General features: G+C 38.2%; 1 protein-coding gene across 10 annotated transcripts in view; it reads left to right on the top strand.

Moving 5' to 3' along the window:
* CAMSAP1 (calmodulin regulated spectrin associated protein 1) overlaps positions 1-17500 on the top strand; it is a 1635252-nt gene that overhangs the window by 987638 nt on the left and 630114 nt on the right. For all 10 annotated transcript variants that reach the window (XM_044057912.1, XM_044057905.1, XM_044057911.1 and 7 more), the window contains one exon: positions 2632-2728. In XM_044057912.1, coding sequence (XP_043913847.1) covers positions 2632-2728 — 97 coding nt within the window. The remainder of the gene's footprint in view (positions 1-2631; positions 2729-17500) is intronic.

Genomic DNA, 17500 nt, shown 5'->3' with positions numbered 1-17500 from the left:
AGTATGGATATGTATTGGTTCACAGCAGATGTTAAGAGCTTGTACACAAGTATAGAACATAAGTATGGCCTTAAAGCTATAATGCAATTATTGGGTAATAGCCCTTTGTCATTATATATTGTGGATCTTATAGATTTTTGTTTAGAAAATAATTTTTTTAGTTTTGATGGACAATTATTTCGCCAATTAAGAGGAACAGCAATGGGTGTAGCATTTGCGCCCATGTATGCGAATGCAATGATGAATCTTTTTGAGGTGGAATTTTTGTATAGCATGAAATTTTTTATTAAGCATGTTATTGGTTATTATCGTTATATAGATGATTTAATTTTTATTTGTCAGGGTGGTGAATCAGAAATATGTCAATTTAAGAATGAATTACAAATGAATCAATTTGGTTTAAAATTTGATGGTTTCCAAGTTGGAAATAAAGTTAATATTTTAGATATAGTTTTAGAAGGAAATATAAATGGTAGGGTGATGACAAAAATATTTCGAAAATTTGAAAATGAAATACATTTATTAGATGGTCGGAGCTGTCATCCTCCACATCTTATTAATTTATTACCTTATGGTGAATTTTTAAGAATAAATAGACTATATAGAAATAATAATACAGTTAATGATGAATTAGATAAAGTAGCAAATATATATATTGAAAGGGGCTATGACGCTGAAGAAGTAATGTCCTCGCTAGATAGTATTAAGAACTATATTCAAGATGTTAACAAAATACAGAAGCGAAATGACAAAAAAAGAGTATATACCTGTTTTTAAGGGGATGAATTGAAAAAAATTTTTATGGTTATAACTTATGATTTACTTTCTTCAGAGATTAGTGATATGATAAAATACTATTGGAAATCATTGTCTAGATATGGAGAATTAATTTCAATTTTTCCTAAAAATATTACCTTTTCATATAGAAGAGGAAGAAATATAAAGGACATGTTGGTTCATGCAGGTTTTTCTACCCCGAAATTAAATGTGAATGCTAATGTTTGTGTTAAAATAAAGGGCACATACTCTTGTGGTAAATGCGTCTCTTGTAAGCATGTCTGTAGGAGTTTCCAGTACATTAATGGTAAACCATTTTATGCTATGGAACTTTATTCATGTAATACAAAGAGAGTAATATATGCATTGAAGTGTCCTTGTAATATGTTTTATGTGGGAGAAAGTAAACGGGCTTTCAAAATGTGATTACAGGAACATCTGAGGGACATAAAACATAATAAAGTAGAAAGCCCTGTTGCCACACATTTTAAAAAGTTTCATAATGGTGATGCTAAGGGATTATTAGCCACAGTTTTAGAGAGCTAAGTATTTATGAAAGTGAAGAAAAAATAAAACAAAGATTGCTGTATAAGGAGACTGTTTTTATATTAAAGTATGATACTTTGGAGCCAAGAGGCATGAGTTTAGAATGTAATTGGAGAGTTTTTAATAATTAATTGCTTAATTGACAATTGAATGATTTAATTATTCTATTAATGATGTGTATAAAAATGTTTGTCAGTTTTCTGAAGTTATTCTCCTTGAAGGCGAAGGCCGAGGCGCTAGGGACTTGTGTGCAATAAAATCTTTTGGTGCTGGATCCATGGTCGTTTACTTCATATTATTGTTTTTTTTCGTTGGTTGCTTTATGGTTCAATATATAAATATTAGATGTGCTTTAAAATGGAACCAATAATTATTATATTTTCTGTAGTTCTGCTTTCCTTTTACTTATTCATGAACTTCTGTACATTTATTGAATATTCATGTCTCACTGTACAATAGAATTTACATATTTCTGTATGCTTGGCTTTCTATTGGTCTTGGAATTTTGATGTCATCATCTTATTACAGTTGATGCTTATTTATTAACACATTGTTTGTATTTTTAAACATTCTGAAGAAGTCCAGTACATTAAACCTGGATGAAAGTGCTAATTATTGGCTCTCGGACTTTTATTTGAATTTTTATTTGTATTTTATTTGTTTTCTTCTAGTTATTACGTTGAAGTTTTATTATATATATATATATATATATGTGTGTGTGTGTGTGTGTATATGTATGTGTGTGCGTATATGTATATATATATATATATATATGTGTGTGTGTTTGTATATATATATATATATATATATATATATATTTATAAATGTGTGTGTGTGTGTGTGTGTATATATATATATATATATATATATATATATATATATATATAAATATCTGTGTGTGTATGTATCCGTTGACCCGTGGGTTCAGCAAGGACCAAGTTCTCCACTGCTCTGCTCTATCTTAACAGTAGACTTTAGTATGGGTCCAGAATGGGGGTGGCAAGTCCTCCACTCTCCTATTCCTGACAGGATTCAAAAAAGGATTCATTGAGCTGTGGTTTTCTAAATCACAGTTCAGTAAATTTAGATGTTGTCATACCTGTGTGTGCATTAAATGTATGCATGTTTTATATGTGCGTTTGTTTGTATGTAGAGTGATCGATACAGAAGCACTTGCATATGTGTACTGTAGTACCTCAACATGTTTTGAATAGGTTTGTCTTTAGGATTGCTGAATGATATAGCAGCTGATTTTATACTGATGCTGTAACAAATTGTTGCTTAATTTTTTTAATGTTGTTTTTACAGCCTAATGTTATGGTGTTTATTGCGGAGTTGTTCTGGTGGTTTGAGATTGTGAAGCCAGAGTTTGTGCAACCGAGAGATATTCAGGAAGTAAAAGATGGTAAGAACATGTAATTGCCATTTGTGATTGCTCCACTATTTTGCATTTTAGAATTGTGAAATTTTATAACTGTAATGTATACAGAATGCAGTTAATATTTTCATTGTAATTTTTTTTTTAGTTGCACAATGGCTGTCTTTGTAAATAAATAAATATTTCTGTTGTTTTAAGTGTATGGTAAAAAACATCATCTGTCCTGTGGAGTTTTCTTAAAGTGTTAGTTTATATGTGAAGTGCTCAACTTAACTGATCTGGAACAGATAACCAGGAACCTGACTAGTTTATTATTCTGCCTCTCATCAGTAATAATCTTACACTCACAGCTACTGTTGTGTTTGTTTCACCTCCTGCCAATTTAAATCAGTTTAATATATGAACAGTTAGAACTAAATATTTCTCGCATGAATTATCTGTTGTCCTAGTGGTAGTGCCTGTAATGGCATATGAGAAAGAGCAGGTATTAAGGTAATTGTGGCAGGCAGAAGATTCACTGTAATGGGTCAGTCATTGCATGTAGATCATGATTATTTAGACAGAACTTTTACAACATAGAATTTGTTTGTGGGTGCTATAAGGGAATGTAAGAGACATATGTAGCAGTACCCTATATATGATTTTTCCTGAAGTGTTGAATGATTTCTCTGTTGGGATTGTTTACATTCACAATTACTAAAGAAGTGATAATCAAGTTAAAAAGTGTTGCCACTTACTTTATTTCATAAAGTAATGGAGACTGATTATAGAAGGATTACAAATCCCGAAAGCTTTGCAAGCTTGGTGCTAATGGCCAAGGAATGGGTAGAAGATCAGGGAGTCAGTGGGAAAAGGGAGAGTGTTTGCATTATGCAACACCGCAGGGGGAAATAATGGTATAAGAGGTTTCATACCACAGTCTGACTTTGTACTTTTGTGAACAGAAGTATTTGTTAAATTTGAGGATTAAACTTTTGTTTCTGAGGACTATTCATTATAGCAATGTGAACCAGTTGTGGTAAAACTGAGGTTGCTTTATTGATGTAAAAAAGGTATATCTAGTACAGTATTTCTAACTTTAGTTTGAGTGATAAATACTGGAACCTCACATTCAAAGTTTATTTTTTCTGTTCATATTTCATTAGTACTCTCACAGTACCTGATAATTATATGTATAGACTGTTGGCTAAAAAGAGACCAGACAAATATTTATTATTATTTATGAATCATTGTAGAGATGTGAACCACATCTAGTGAGGTGTATGACTCTGAGGTTTAATTATTGAAGAGATTTGATAAATATTTCTTATCACTGAGTTAGAATAATTTGATACTGGATATATAAGACAGTGGCTGTGAATAAGGAGGTTCCCATTTTGCTTGTAGTGGGTACCATTGAACAACAGTGAAATATTTTGTCCTTGGGTGGAATGCCTCATTTTTATATTTGACTTAGTTTATACATCCTCTGTGCTGTAAAAATGTTTAATAAGAGAAATAGTTTTGTCTGCGCCCTACTTCTGAAAGCCTTAATTGCTAATTGAGTATTATTGGAAAATTGCCGTTTCTGGAGGGGGGGGGTAATAATGGGAGTTTAAAAATGACATGTTCATTATTGGGAATTTAACATAATTGTCATTGTGAATATACTTTTTGGTTAACATCAAAATGTAAGCAGGGTTACTTAGTCCTTTTCAAAATGTAATTATTAACAGGTATGAATATTGGCCAGCTGTAATACTGCCAGCAGTATTATTAAAGATAGTAGTGACACAGAAGTGGGTACATTTTGTGACACTGATGCTTTAAGAGCCAGAATGAGGATGTTTAATAAGTATAACTTTTTAATCTTATATGGCTGATCATTACTATTGTAATTATTTGGAAAGTTTTAGCAAAAGTGAAGATGTACAAGATTTGGTGGCTGTGATTAGGAACACCAAATGGGTGGTCTGTGAGATGATAAAAAAAACAGTTGTATTAGTAAAGGCTTGAATGAAGAGGGAGTCGTGCTACTTGTGCCTGATGTAGCTGGTTTAGACATCAGTAAGTAAAGGCTTGTTCTGATGTTGGTCTTTCAGATTAAGTAGTAAGATGATCATGACTAGGTTCAGTGACCGACTGCACACCTTTAGAAAAATAAGGCATAAGACTTGATCATGATAGAAGTAGTACAGTATAATGAAGAGGAGCAGCAAGGGAGATGAGGAAATGTAAACAGCATTTTGTTGTTTAACAACAATAGATAGGTGTGCTTTCTTGCGTGCTGACAAAGGGACATGAAGTAGTGGGTTAGAAGCACTAGACATGCAGAAGCATCAGAGTAAGATGAATTAATTCACAAAGAAGACAACAGTTATAATACCCATGATAACATGTAATGCTGTTATCAGGTCAAATCTATATTGTTATTTAACATTTGTTTATCGGGAAAGTCCAACTTGGAATGAAGCCAATTTTCAGCGGAGGCCTGGGGAAAACACTCCAGATGCATGTCCTTGTGACATTGGAGGAAACCCACATGAACACATCGAGGACATGCAGACTCCACACATAAGACACCCGAGCTGAGAATTGAACCGGCGAACCTCTTGCTGGGAGACAACAACACAATCGCTGCACCACTGAGCCGTCCATGTTGTAGAATAAATGGGGGAAAATAAAGATAATGTGTTCCTTCATTATGCAGTATTAGGAAAGATCAACAAAGTTTAATGTAACAAATATGTGCAAGTATGAATTTTTTGACTGCATATTATATTTATGACTGGGGTTGCCGTACCCAGGAGATGTATACAAGATCCAGTGCTGTGTAGTGTAACAAGACGTACGGTATACATGCTTGTGGTAATTGTTGCAATAAATTGTGTAACTGAAGAATCATAAGAGCTGTTTTATCTGTAACAGATCAGTAGGTATGGATTATAAAAAGTGATTTATTATGTGTATGTTCTTGCATTGTATTTTTTCATGATCACTAAGAAAATTAAAAAAATAACTCTGAAAGCCTTTGTTTTATAATTATGCAAGTAAAACTACTGCTGTGTCACATTTTGTGATGTACAGCAGTCTTGAGTACTCATTTAAACTATTACTTTTTAAGCCTATTACACAACCAGCTCTGGACTCTTGAGTTGCTATAAACTGACTGGCATACAGTCTTAAAATGCTTCTACGTTGCTTTTGAGTGATATAATGAGTCACTTTCTGATATTTATTTAAATATCTAATTACATGATTTGCTCAGTCACACAGAGAATTAAAGGCTGAGGGACTCAATACTGGATCATAGAATGCAGCTTTTTAACAGTTTATAGTTTTGCTTTGCTGTGCTGACAGGCATAAATAAATTCACTAACCAGTTTCAGATGAGTAAGGAATCAAAATACTTTGTTAGAATCAACATTATGCTTAGCACAAATGGAAACATCCCTCTTGAATTAAAGCTGGAGACATGTTCATATTCCAAAGGAAATAAGCCACAGCAGTAACTAGAGTGCAAAATCACTTTTATAGGCAAGGTCTGCCAGCTACTGGCCTTTGTGTTGGAAACCACCACAACTGTAGATGAGATTTGCCATGTCAAGGTAGCGCTTGCTTTTTTTCTGGGTTCAGCACTTCCTTTTCCTTCCTGATTGAAAAGTTCTTCTATCTGCCATATGCTTACTGAGATTTCCTGTATGTGGCCATTAAGAGGTTGAAACAAAGTCTCTTGAAGTCCTGCACCTGTTCCTCAGGTCAGACTCCTCCCTATGTAACAGTTTACTTGGTATTTGCTCTTTTGGTAATAAAGTATCTTGTCTGTCAACATCTGTTTCTCCACTATCAGTTTTCTAGGAATCTGTCCTGACACATACCAGGCATGAGTATTTCTAGTAATGGGTTATGATATGGCACTTTTACCATTGTGTGTTTACCTGATAAGTACCCTGCATTTATTAGTTTTTCATACGTCTCTTTTTCTCTATCCTTTCGGGAAGGCTACCGACTCCATTTCTGGGTGGATTATACCAGTTGTCTCTCTCATTCAAGCTGTCTCTCTGTGATGGTAGTCAGGAGAAAAAAAAGAATCCCCCCTAATTCTTCAGCTTGGATCAGAAAAAAACAAACGTGGTTAAGAGTACTATTTAGCATTTTTTCCTTCCATACACACTGACTATTAAACCATTGTCACAGCTGTTGTCAACCACTTGTTTCCCTTTGTGGGAGAAGAATGAGGCCTCAACGTGGATATTATGGAAGCAACCATTAGAATGGTTTTATTTTAACCCATGGTAGTCCCTATGAACATGCCTGCAAGGATACAAGGGTTGGATATGCAAAAAGGGTAGTATAAAGGCACTGCCACCTGCTTCAAGGGATGACAGTAATCCCACAGGCCTAACCCCACTAAAGGTAGAAGCCTCATTTCATTTCCTTTCTCTACCTGGGATTGAAGGTGAAGTATGAATCCCAGATACACCCTCAACCCTTCCATGGACTCTTTGCTTCATTCATTTCCTTCTTCACTGGACTTCTTCATTGCCTGGACCAGTAATCAAACCAATTCATGTGTGTCATAGTCTGGGCCATATATATTAATTTTCTTTCTCAAACCAGTGGGAACACTACCTCTCACAATATGGAACTAATAGACAAAAATGTGAAATGTTTGCTTACACCTTCAGCTAGGAATATTACAATATGAGTAAGGTCTTTTTTGATGAATTAATATGATTTGATATTTGCCGTGGATAGCTGTTAAAAACTTTTTTTTTTTTATCATCAATAAATGTATTTATTGAATTATCACTTATGACATAGGCAACCTTCAACATTTGCATTCTACCTGTGGAAAAAAATCTTTGGAGTCTGCTTGGGGTATAAAAATACCTATGCAAATGCTTCCAAAAAGATCCAAAATTTTCTAGACTTTGTTGCGCACATGGGAGCCATACATATATTTTGCCATTATTTCTTTGTGAACTGTTTATCCAGTCTCTTTTCCCAATCCTTTCTAACCTCCTCTGATTGATTCCTATTGTTATAATACAATATTTTATATCCCCTACTAATTGTCTGTTTTTTTAACAGCAGCTTCTGTTCTAGATTCTACTAAAAACTCTACCAGTGCTGGTCTTTCACTTAGTATCCCCCTATTAATTATACTTTGCCTTTATTCTGATCAATCCTTGATTGGGAGGGCAGTCTCCAGCCTACAGTCCAAATAAATTCTTGGCCTCTTCCCAGTCTATTACCTTTCCCTCTCTAATTATTTGCTCCCAGTACCTTGGTTTCCTTGCCAGTTTTATGCATTACATTCCAGTTCCCTCTTTCTTCTTCTCTGCACCCTAATTGCAGTCATCCCTATCGGAAAAATCTCCTTTTGCCATCCCCATGTTAGTTCTTAAAATACATTTTGTTACTTTATGAATATAATATTCTGTATGGTTATTGTTATTCTCATTAAGGATCTGCATCTGAAATCCCAATCCCTCCTTGGTTCTTGAGCTTCCCCTATTTCATCATTATCCCTTTCCACTTTGAATTATAGATTTCAGTTTGTGCTATGTATAAGAATTGTAACTGTGTAGCTCTCAAATACCTGTTCAAGTCAGGTAATTCCAAAACCACCTTGTTATGTTGGAAATATAAACGGATCCCACTTGACTGTTGTCCTCTTCCCCTCCCATATAAAATCTTTTAACTCTTTTCTCATCTGGTTGATAAAAAATATGTCTGACCTGTGTATAAAAGTAAATGGACTGAAAACATTTTCACTACTTGTATCTTGCTATCCGTATCCATAAAACAGAGCTTCCAATTTCTATGTTTTTGCATTATCTTTTATTTAGTTCCTTTCTACATACCGTTAGCTGCTAAAACAGAATCCTTTTCAATCCATGCTTCTAAGTATTCGATTTCATCATGTTCCCTTAAGTATGGGTACTTCTGAACCAGTTTGTGCGTGGGTTCATAGTTAACTGCTTTTGCCTTTGTTTTCTCATCATTAATTTTGTATCCTGAAAAGACTTAAAACTGCCTCAGAATGTTCTACAGTACTGAAATGTCCTTTTCTGCTGTTTTTATCAGGTATAAAATAATATTATCTACAAATAAAAAAAAAGTTATGTGCTCTCCATAACTGTGCATCTGTGGTGTTTATTTTCATTCATTCTCAACTGATGGGTTTCGGAGCCAAGTCAGATCAGGTGTGAAAATGGGTGAAGGCTGTCAGCCTAGCCAGATAGAAATTTGTAGATAATTCTGTCATTTGTAAATATTAATGTAAGCCCACGGGCTTGTTCTCTTAAATGTGAAAAGACTGCATTGGATATTGAACTGCAAAAATGTAACAACAGTGCACTCTGCTGTAGCAAAGCTGATAAGTCAGTTCTTTGATGTCAAAATTCGGAGCCGAAATGTCTAGAGGGGAGGCATCCTGCCTATTGTTTTAAGACCAAAGTTAATGGCTAGAATTTGCATGTATAAATGTCCTTTGTTGCTCTGGTTTCTGACCAGGTGTATAGAATGTAAATGTAGTTTCTGTTAGCCTAGGAACACCAGAGAAGTGTGAAGAATGATGTCATGTGAAGCAGCTTTGTGTTATCAATTTAAAGAGAGAGAATCTCAGAGCTCTGAGCATTTTGTCTTGAGAAAATTCAATATAACCAGCACTAAAACAACAGCAAAGCAGCAAAAGAACAGCAGCAAATGCAACAAAAATAAAGACCAGGAACCCAGTGAATAAAATATATTCCTCTCTGACGTCTCAGCATACACTGCCTTCTTGGAGTACACAATTACTTCACATCACACACTTGTTTTATGAGCACTACTAAATAGGCAGTTAAACAATAAAGTCATCAACTGATACCATAAAACACTTAAAAAGCATTTAAAGTAATACATGCCAATTAAAATCAACATTCATACCCTACAAAGTATCAAACTTGAATATATACACTGCTTCTTTATAAAGTTTATTCTTGCTGACGCCCTCCCCCCAAAAAAACACACTACTTTTTCTAAAATTGTAGCTTGTAAACCATGAACAGAACTACCATGTGCTTCCAAAAATGTTGTGCCACTGAACTTTGTTCCTTTTTATTTAATATATCACAAATATGTACTAATAGCCTTATTTTAAAAGCTCTTTTGGACTCAACCACATAACACTTATTGCAAGGACATCTGAGGGCATAAATAATGCCCTCAGTGTCACACCTATAATTCCCACAAACTTCAAATCTTCGACCATTTAAGAGTCCAAAATAAGGCACAATAAATTTGCATGCCTTGCATTTGCCACAGCCTACTGTCCCTTTTATTCTTAATGACTCATATAAGACCTCCTTGGGCCTGCAAAACCTAGATTTCACCAAAAAGCTCTTAATATTCCTACCCAAGTTTATTAGGCATCCATGAACTTTCAACCTTTTAAATTTGATAACAGTTGCCACTGAGTTTGTACTATCTCATAAAACCTATTACTAAATCCATTATATGTGGTTACAAAATACATTTCACAACCAGATTCAGTATTATTTAATTTGGAAACTCCCTTCCATTTTCTATATTCTTTATTGAATCTAGAGCATGCTTTAACAATTATATCTTCACCATACCCACGCTTTTTAAACATTTTGAAAGTATAACCTATCTCCCTTAAAAATCTTGTTCATCACTGCATAGTCTATAAAAATGTATGCATTCACCATAAGGTAAGGCATCAATCGTATGCCCAGGATGACAACTTGTTGCTTTCAAATAATATATATCCCCCTGAAATTTCCTGTGTACTTTTGTGGTTAGAATATTATCTTCCTGAAGAAACAAATATGCATCCGAAAAGGACACCTTCTTCCCTATTTGGATGCCATCAAATGTGAAATTAAATCTGTTTACTTGTAATTCATCCAAAAAAGTCTGCACTTCCTGTTCCCCTCCTTCAAATAAAAAATTATATCATCAATAAATCTAAAGGAACATTTAACATATTGACAAAAAATCTTTTCCTATAAACATATTCAACTTCAGATAAGCCCATGGTTAAATTAGCATATGAGGGGGGCAAAAGCTGCCTCCATAGCTGTTCCACATTTCTGATGATAAACTTGGCTATCAAACTCAAAAATTATTCTTCAGACAAAAATGTACTAAATCTACAATGTATTCTGTAGTGGGTGACTCCCTCAGGAAGAATCTAATTGCCTCAAGGCCATGGCAGTGTTTAATGTTAGTATATAAACTTTTCACTTCTAGAGTCACCCAATACATCTTATTAGTCTATTGTACTGTCCTTAACTTGTTTAAAAAATCAAAGTTATCTTTAACACAAGCAGGTAATAAAACTACCTTTGGTAGCAACTGGAAATGCAGCAATTGTCTGAAATTGTAAGTGAAATAATTTCTACCTGAAACAATAGGGCACCCCGGAGGGGCCTGTATATTTTTGTGAATTTTAGGTAAACAGTAGAATGTGGCAATACTGTGACTATTCATAGTTAACTTCTTGTGAACATTGTCAGCAGTTAAATAACCTAACTTGACACCTTTGTTAAGTAAAGATTTAAATTAAACTAAGGCTCCCAAATAATGACTTGTGTCTGCCTTTGAATAAGTTGAATTGTCATCCAAATGTTCATGGCACATCTTCAAATACTGAGATATATGCATCACAACTAGTTTGTTTCCCTTGTCATCAGGTTTGAAAACCAGCTGTTTATTTTTAGTCATATTTAATAGTGCTGCCCACTCTTTCTAGTTAAATTGTAAACAATATTCTGTTTTTCATTTAAAAACGTATTTAATTCAGTTTCAGTAAAAAAAAAATTACTGTTTTATGAAAATAACTGATGTCAGCATCAAAAAAACCTGGAACATAAATGCTGTGTGTTTGTCTTCCTATTTGCAACATCACCAGCACTGCCTGTTTCTATATGTAAGCTTATTTTAGAACTGTGTTTTCTCTTAACTATAGCTAGGAAATAGGAAGATTAGACTAGTTTGTTTTTATGTGATGTCAGAACTTTTCTATGGTATTATTTTAAGTATTTTTCTGTGATCTCTGAACTCTTGACCAGCACTGTGTAGTAAGAAGTATTGTGTTGTGTTTTTATCATTTCTTATTAAATATTTTTAAACCTTTCAACTGTGGCTGTTTTGTGTAGAGATAATTTAAGCTCTAAGAGTACAGTGCATGTATATAGTGATACTGTACCAAGTCAGTCTAATAAGCCTTGACTGTTCAGTCACACTTACCATTTGGATAATATTGCACAGTAATAATTGGACACCTTTTCAGAAGGCCCTTTGAATATCTAATATTAGTGGTTCATGGCAGCTGGTACTATCTTTTAGACTGGGCAGAAAAAGGGCACAGCTGGAGAACCTGTGCCAGCCTTCTCCAGGAGTGTCTGTGTGGATGTTCTTCATGTTTCACTGTTGCAGTCATCACACTTGAGTTATCTGCCTGCAGGTAGCCCTCAGTCGGCCCGAATACCAAAGACTTGGTATTTCTGCATCGGTTGCTGTCGCTCCAGGACTGATGTCAGGCTGTCAGGGGTATAAAAAACAGGCAGCCGATGCCATAACATCAGTCTTTCTTGCTGAGGAGCCCAAAGCAGAAGCAGTTTGCATGAGTGCTGGTCGGCTGCTACCTAATTGAATCATCCTGAAGTCTTCTAAAGCTAAGTACCCTGTTGGGGATCCTTTTTTCTTGCTCTAACAGATGTCAGAGAAAGTTAACAATTGTCTTGCCTGTGGAAAGCAAATACCACACAGAGATTTTCATTCTTGCTGCGTTACCTGTTTAGGCCCCGACCACGATGTACCTCGCTGTCGGTTTTGTGCCTTGTTCAACACCCGAACCATTAGTCAACAGGCACTTTTTGTCACTAAATACTTTTGTTCTCGATCTCCGTATTCCGAAATGGCTTCGGTAAGCCATCCGACTAACGATATTCCAAAAAAAAGTAAGGATAAAGACAGAGACAGATGGCACAGGTCCAGAGCTGCCAGTGACACTTCTGTTAAGCTAGTCACCAGTTCGCCGGTACTCAGTGAGGTGCTTTCGCAACCCCTGATGCCCGCTTCAATTAATTTGCAAGCCTCTACCGAGACCCGTTCGGAGTCTGGTATGCCACGAGACTCTTCTTCGACTATGGAACCTGCGGATGTCTCTACCTTGGATGGGTCCGGAGCCGGTCAGCAGGCACCGGCTTCTGAGGAAGTTCTTTGCACTACCGAAGTTTGACAAAAACCAACAACTTCATTTCTGTCTAAAACTACCAAGTTTCTAAGGCCAAAAGTACACGCTACACCTAGAAAACTGATGACCAAAGGGCATGCACCTGCTCCCTTGCCACAACATCAAATGTTTAGAATGGCAGAAGACCTTATTATGCTGATTAGGGGAAGTCAGCCTTCCCCTGCTAAGAGAAAAAATAGATCAGTCCCCAGCAGCTTCAACAGACCAAGAGTCCGACTCTGAGGGTTCTGATTATGAACACATGCCCTTATCTGCTTATGAGGATTCAGATGCAGAAGAATCCATTCCCTCTTCCTCTCCTCCAGAGGATTTTTCTTTTGCTGAAACCTTACATACTTTGAGAGCATTTCCATTGGGAATGCCAAGACTATCCTCAGTCCAAAAAGAGACTCAGAGAATTTCAAGACTTGCCACAACATAGGCCTGTAGCAATACCCCCAGTCCTGGAAGTTGATGATGTCTTTATGGAATTCAGTCTTACTCCTGACACTTTACCCCCCTGCTACTAGGAAAACAGACAGGTACTCCTTTTCAAAAATCCTACTGCTGACCCAGAGGTAATTTCCTAGGGGCCTAAAGGTATCAAAGCAACTGTAGCTAAGAATCCCACCCCTTTCGGACAGTGATTCCAGAGCTTTGGACAGATGGGGTAAGAAAGTATATACCTCTGCAACTCACGCCATTAGGGCTTTGAATTGTCAGTTTCACATGCTGAAGTACCAGCAACATATTATGGAACTTAAGCAAAAGGTAGCTACCTTTACAAACTGTGCAGAAAATAAAGAATTGCAAGAGCTTATGCATTCTGCAAGCCAAGTCAGCAAGCATACATTGCAGTGTGACTTTGACGCCCTAGAATCATCTTGCAGGGCAACAGTCACTGGTTCTGTACTGAGAAGTCATGCTTGGCTTAAGGAGCAGACCTTGCCAGACCATGTCAAGTCAAAATTATTAGACGCTCCTTTGAACAAGGGCAATCTGTTTGGTACCTAAGTAGAAGAGGTTCTTAAAAAGATGGAAGAAAAAGCTAAATCTATGCAGACAGTCAAAAAATTCTTTCAAGTACAGCCTCCTAGATTCAATAGACATTGCCCCTTTGAAACATTGGTCCTTCACAGCCTCTCAAGGCCATCTCAAACTAGAACCAGGGGAAACAGACCCCAGACTACAGCCTCAGGGTATGCAGAGATCTAAGCAATGGAGTGCCTCCACCTCTAAAGCAGGGAGTGCTAAGCCACCCCCTACGTAAAGAATTGCCAATGACTTCTCAACTCCACTCCCCACCTCTGCCCAACTGCTTGTGCCCCTAGGAGGAAAACTTGCCCTTCATGCAAAAACCTGGAATCCCATCACTAAAGGCAGGTCCTCAACATTGTATCCCAGGGGTACAAATTTTACTTCCACTCACTGCCAACCTCAAAGGGGTTCCCAGACCTTCCTCCAAACCAGTGGGCAGAGTCAGAAAACCAAGTTCAGTCCCTGCTCTCTATAAGGGCAGTTCAACCTGTTCCTGCAGAACAGATAGGTCAAGGATTCTAATTCAGACTTTTCTGGTACCCAGAAAAGAGGGCACTTGGCACCTAATCCTAGATCTTTCAATTCTCAACACCATCCTGGTGGTACGAAAATTCAAAATGCTCTCCCTGCAGCAGCTTCTATCTATGCTAGCCAAATATGCCTGGTTAGTCACCCTAGACTTAAAAGAAGCCTATCTGCACATCCCTATAAGGGAGTCATGCAGGAAATGTCTACGCTTCAGGGCAGGATCTATGCATTATTAGTTCTCTGCACTTCCCTTTGGCTTATCCCAGAGTATTTACAAAATGCCTAGCTCCAGCCAATACTTCCTGCAGACAGAGAAATATTCAAATTTACCCGTACTTGGACGACTGCCTGATTCAGGCAGACAATCGGGAAATGCTGTTGCAGCACGTGACATTTGTAAAAAACTTTCTAACCTCCCTGGGTACACCATCAACGAAAAAAAATCAAAGTTAGTCTCCAGTCAAAAGATTGTATTCTTGGGAGCAAGCTTGGACACAGCATCACAGATGGCATTCCTCACTCCAGAAAAACAAGCCTATCTGACAGACAATTTTACTCAAATGGCCATCAGAACCCAGCTATCCGCAAGGAAAATCCTGCAGGCCCTAGGGTTCATAGCCTCATGCATTCTACTAATTCCATATGCCAGACTGCTTATGAGGAAACTTCAGTGGTACTTAAAAAAATCTTTGTTGCATTCTCAGGACCTGGAAACCGTCATTCCTATCATACCCTGTCTAAGGACAAAGTTTCTTTGGTGGGCAGCAGCATGCAACCACAACAAGGGACTGCCCTTTATTCAGCCCCACACCACCCAGACTCTAACCACAGATGCATCAGACTATGCCTGGGGGGCACCCATGGACGTCAAGTGCATTCAGGGCCACTGGAGCCCAAGTCAAATTCATCTGCACATCAACCAAAAAGAGATGCTAGCTGTCCAGCATGCTCTGAAAGCTTTCAGATCCCTACTCTCACCAGGACACCTACTATTAAAAACAGACACCACAGTTATGTGGTACATCAACAAGCAAGGGGGAACCCACTCTTACCCAATCTGCAGACTAGCCATGGCCCTGTGGAACATGACCTTGGACATGCAGGTCTATCTGCAAGCTCAGTTCCTGCCAGGCAAACAAAACTCACTGACAGACGACTTAAGCGGAAATCTTCTAGACCCACATGAGTGGCATTTAGAGCCTAGCACCTTCAACCTTCTGATTCAGAAATGGGGGGCCCCAGAGGTGGATCCCTGCCTCTCCCTTCAGTCACCAGCTCAGCCATTTCTCACCAGGACACCTCACAGCAGGGCCTGAAAAGTGGATGCTCTGTCCTTCCAGTGGGTAAATCTCTCAATCTATGCCTTTCCCCCTCTGCCCCTTCTCTCAAGAGTATTGCTCAAGATAAGACAGGACAGACCAAGGACAATTCTGATTGCCTCGGACTGGCCATGCCAGCACTGGTACCCACTCCTGCGCAGCCAGTCACTGGCGCCACCCTGGCACCTACACCAGATCCCAACCCTGCTCTCTCAGCAGGGGGGACAGATCTTGCATCCACAACTGCAAACCCTAAATCTTGCAGCCTGGCTTATTCCTTGAATTCTCTTCCAGGAACCAGGCTAAGCAAGCAGGTGCTTCTTGAAGCCAGAAGACCCAGTATAAGGAAATCCTATGCTGATAAGTGGAAAAGGTACTGCTCCTGGATTCAGTCTAAAGGAGAGGACACAACTCTGCCCACCCTGCCTCTAATCCTGGATTACTTAGCAGATCTACTCCACAGAGGCCTATCCTTCAACTCCATTAAGATCCATTGCTCTGCCATTTCAGCTCATTGCAACACTGAGCCACCTCTCTTCTCTCACCCTCTTATCAAACAGTTCCTGAGAGGGGCAAACAACTTAAGGCCGCCAAGGAGAGCACCCACCCTTGCTTGGGACCTTAACTTTGTACTGGAAAAGCTCATGCTTCCCCCCTTTGAGCCTGCAGCGTCAGCAGAGTTAAAATTCCTCTCTTAGAAAACAGCACTTCAGCTAGAAGAGTGTCTGAGCTACAAACACTTATGGCTGTGGAACCCTTCATTATTTTCCATACTGACAGGGTTTCCCTCAGAACTAACCCTTCCTGTATGCCTAAAGTGGTGTCCAGTGTGGCTCTCAACCACTCTATCCATTGGCCAACTTTCTTTCCTAATCCTGAAAATAAAGGGGAAAGGATCCTGCACTCCTTGGACATGCAGAGACTGCTCAGATTCTACCTTGATAGGAGTAACCCCTTCAGGAAATCTGACCTGTTACTAGTCAGCTTTGCACCAGGGGCAGAGGGCAAAGCCATTTCAAAACAATTTCCAAATGGATAGCACACTGCATCCATTTCTGCTACAAGCATCATGGGAAACCAACCCCTCAGGGGGTCAGAACACATTTCACTAGGGCAACTTCTACCTCTACAGCATTCCTCAGCCGAGTCCCTACCAGGGACATCCTGGAAGCAAGCTGCTATCTGGAGTTCTGTACACACCTTCACCAAGCATTACCACCTGCCTATCTTTTCCAAATCCAGGGCAGGGTTTGCAACAGCAGTCCTGCAGGGCATACTAGCCAGGCCCAGCTCTTCTTGACTGCCTCCACCCTTCTTCATCTTTGGGAATCTACCCAACTGTGATGACTGCAAGAGTGAAACATGAAGAACGTAGTACAGTTGTGTACACTTACCATAAATGTAGATGTTCGAGTGTATTCACTGTTGCAATCCTGCTTTCCCTCCCTCCAGCCCCCTTGTCTCTCTCTCCTCTCTATGTCTATTACTCATCTTTTTCAGCGGTATTGGTATTTACTTTTTACTGGTGGTGTTTTCCCCACCATAACTTAGCTCCCTATTTGGGGGGCTACTGACATTTGGGGCAAGAAAAGCTGATGTAGTGGCGTCGGCTGCCTGTTTTTATACCCCTGACGACCTGACGTCAGTCCTGGAGCAACAGCAACCAACACAGAAATACTAAGT

This window comes from Protopterus annectens, chromosome 16.part0 (genome assembly GCF_019279795.1).
Source record: "Protopterus annectens isolate FY-2018-M chromosome 16.part0, PAN1.0, whole genome shotgun sequence".
Lineage (NCBI taxonomy): Eukaryota > Metazoa > Chordata > Ceratodontiformes > Protopteridae > Protopterus > Protopterus annectens.
The sequence above is the reverse complement of the archived record's forward strand: the minus strand, read 5'-3'. Positions and strand labels throughout refer to the sequence as shown.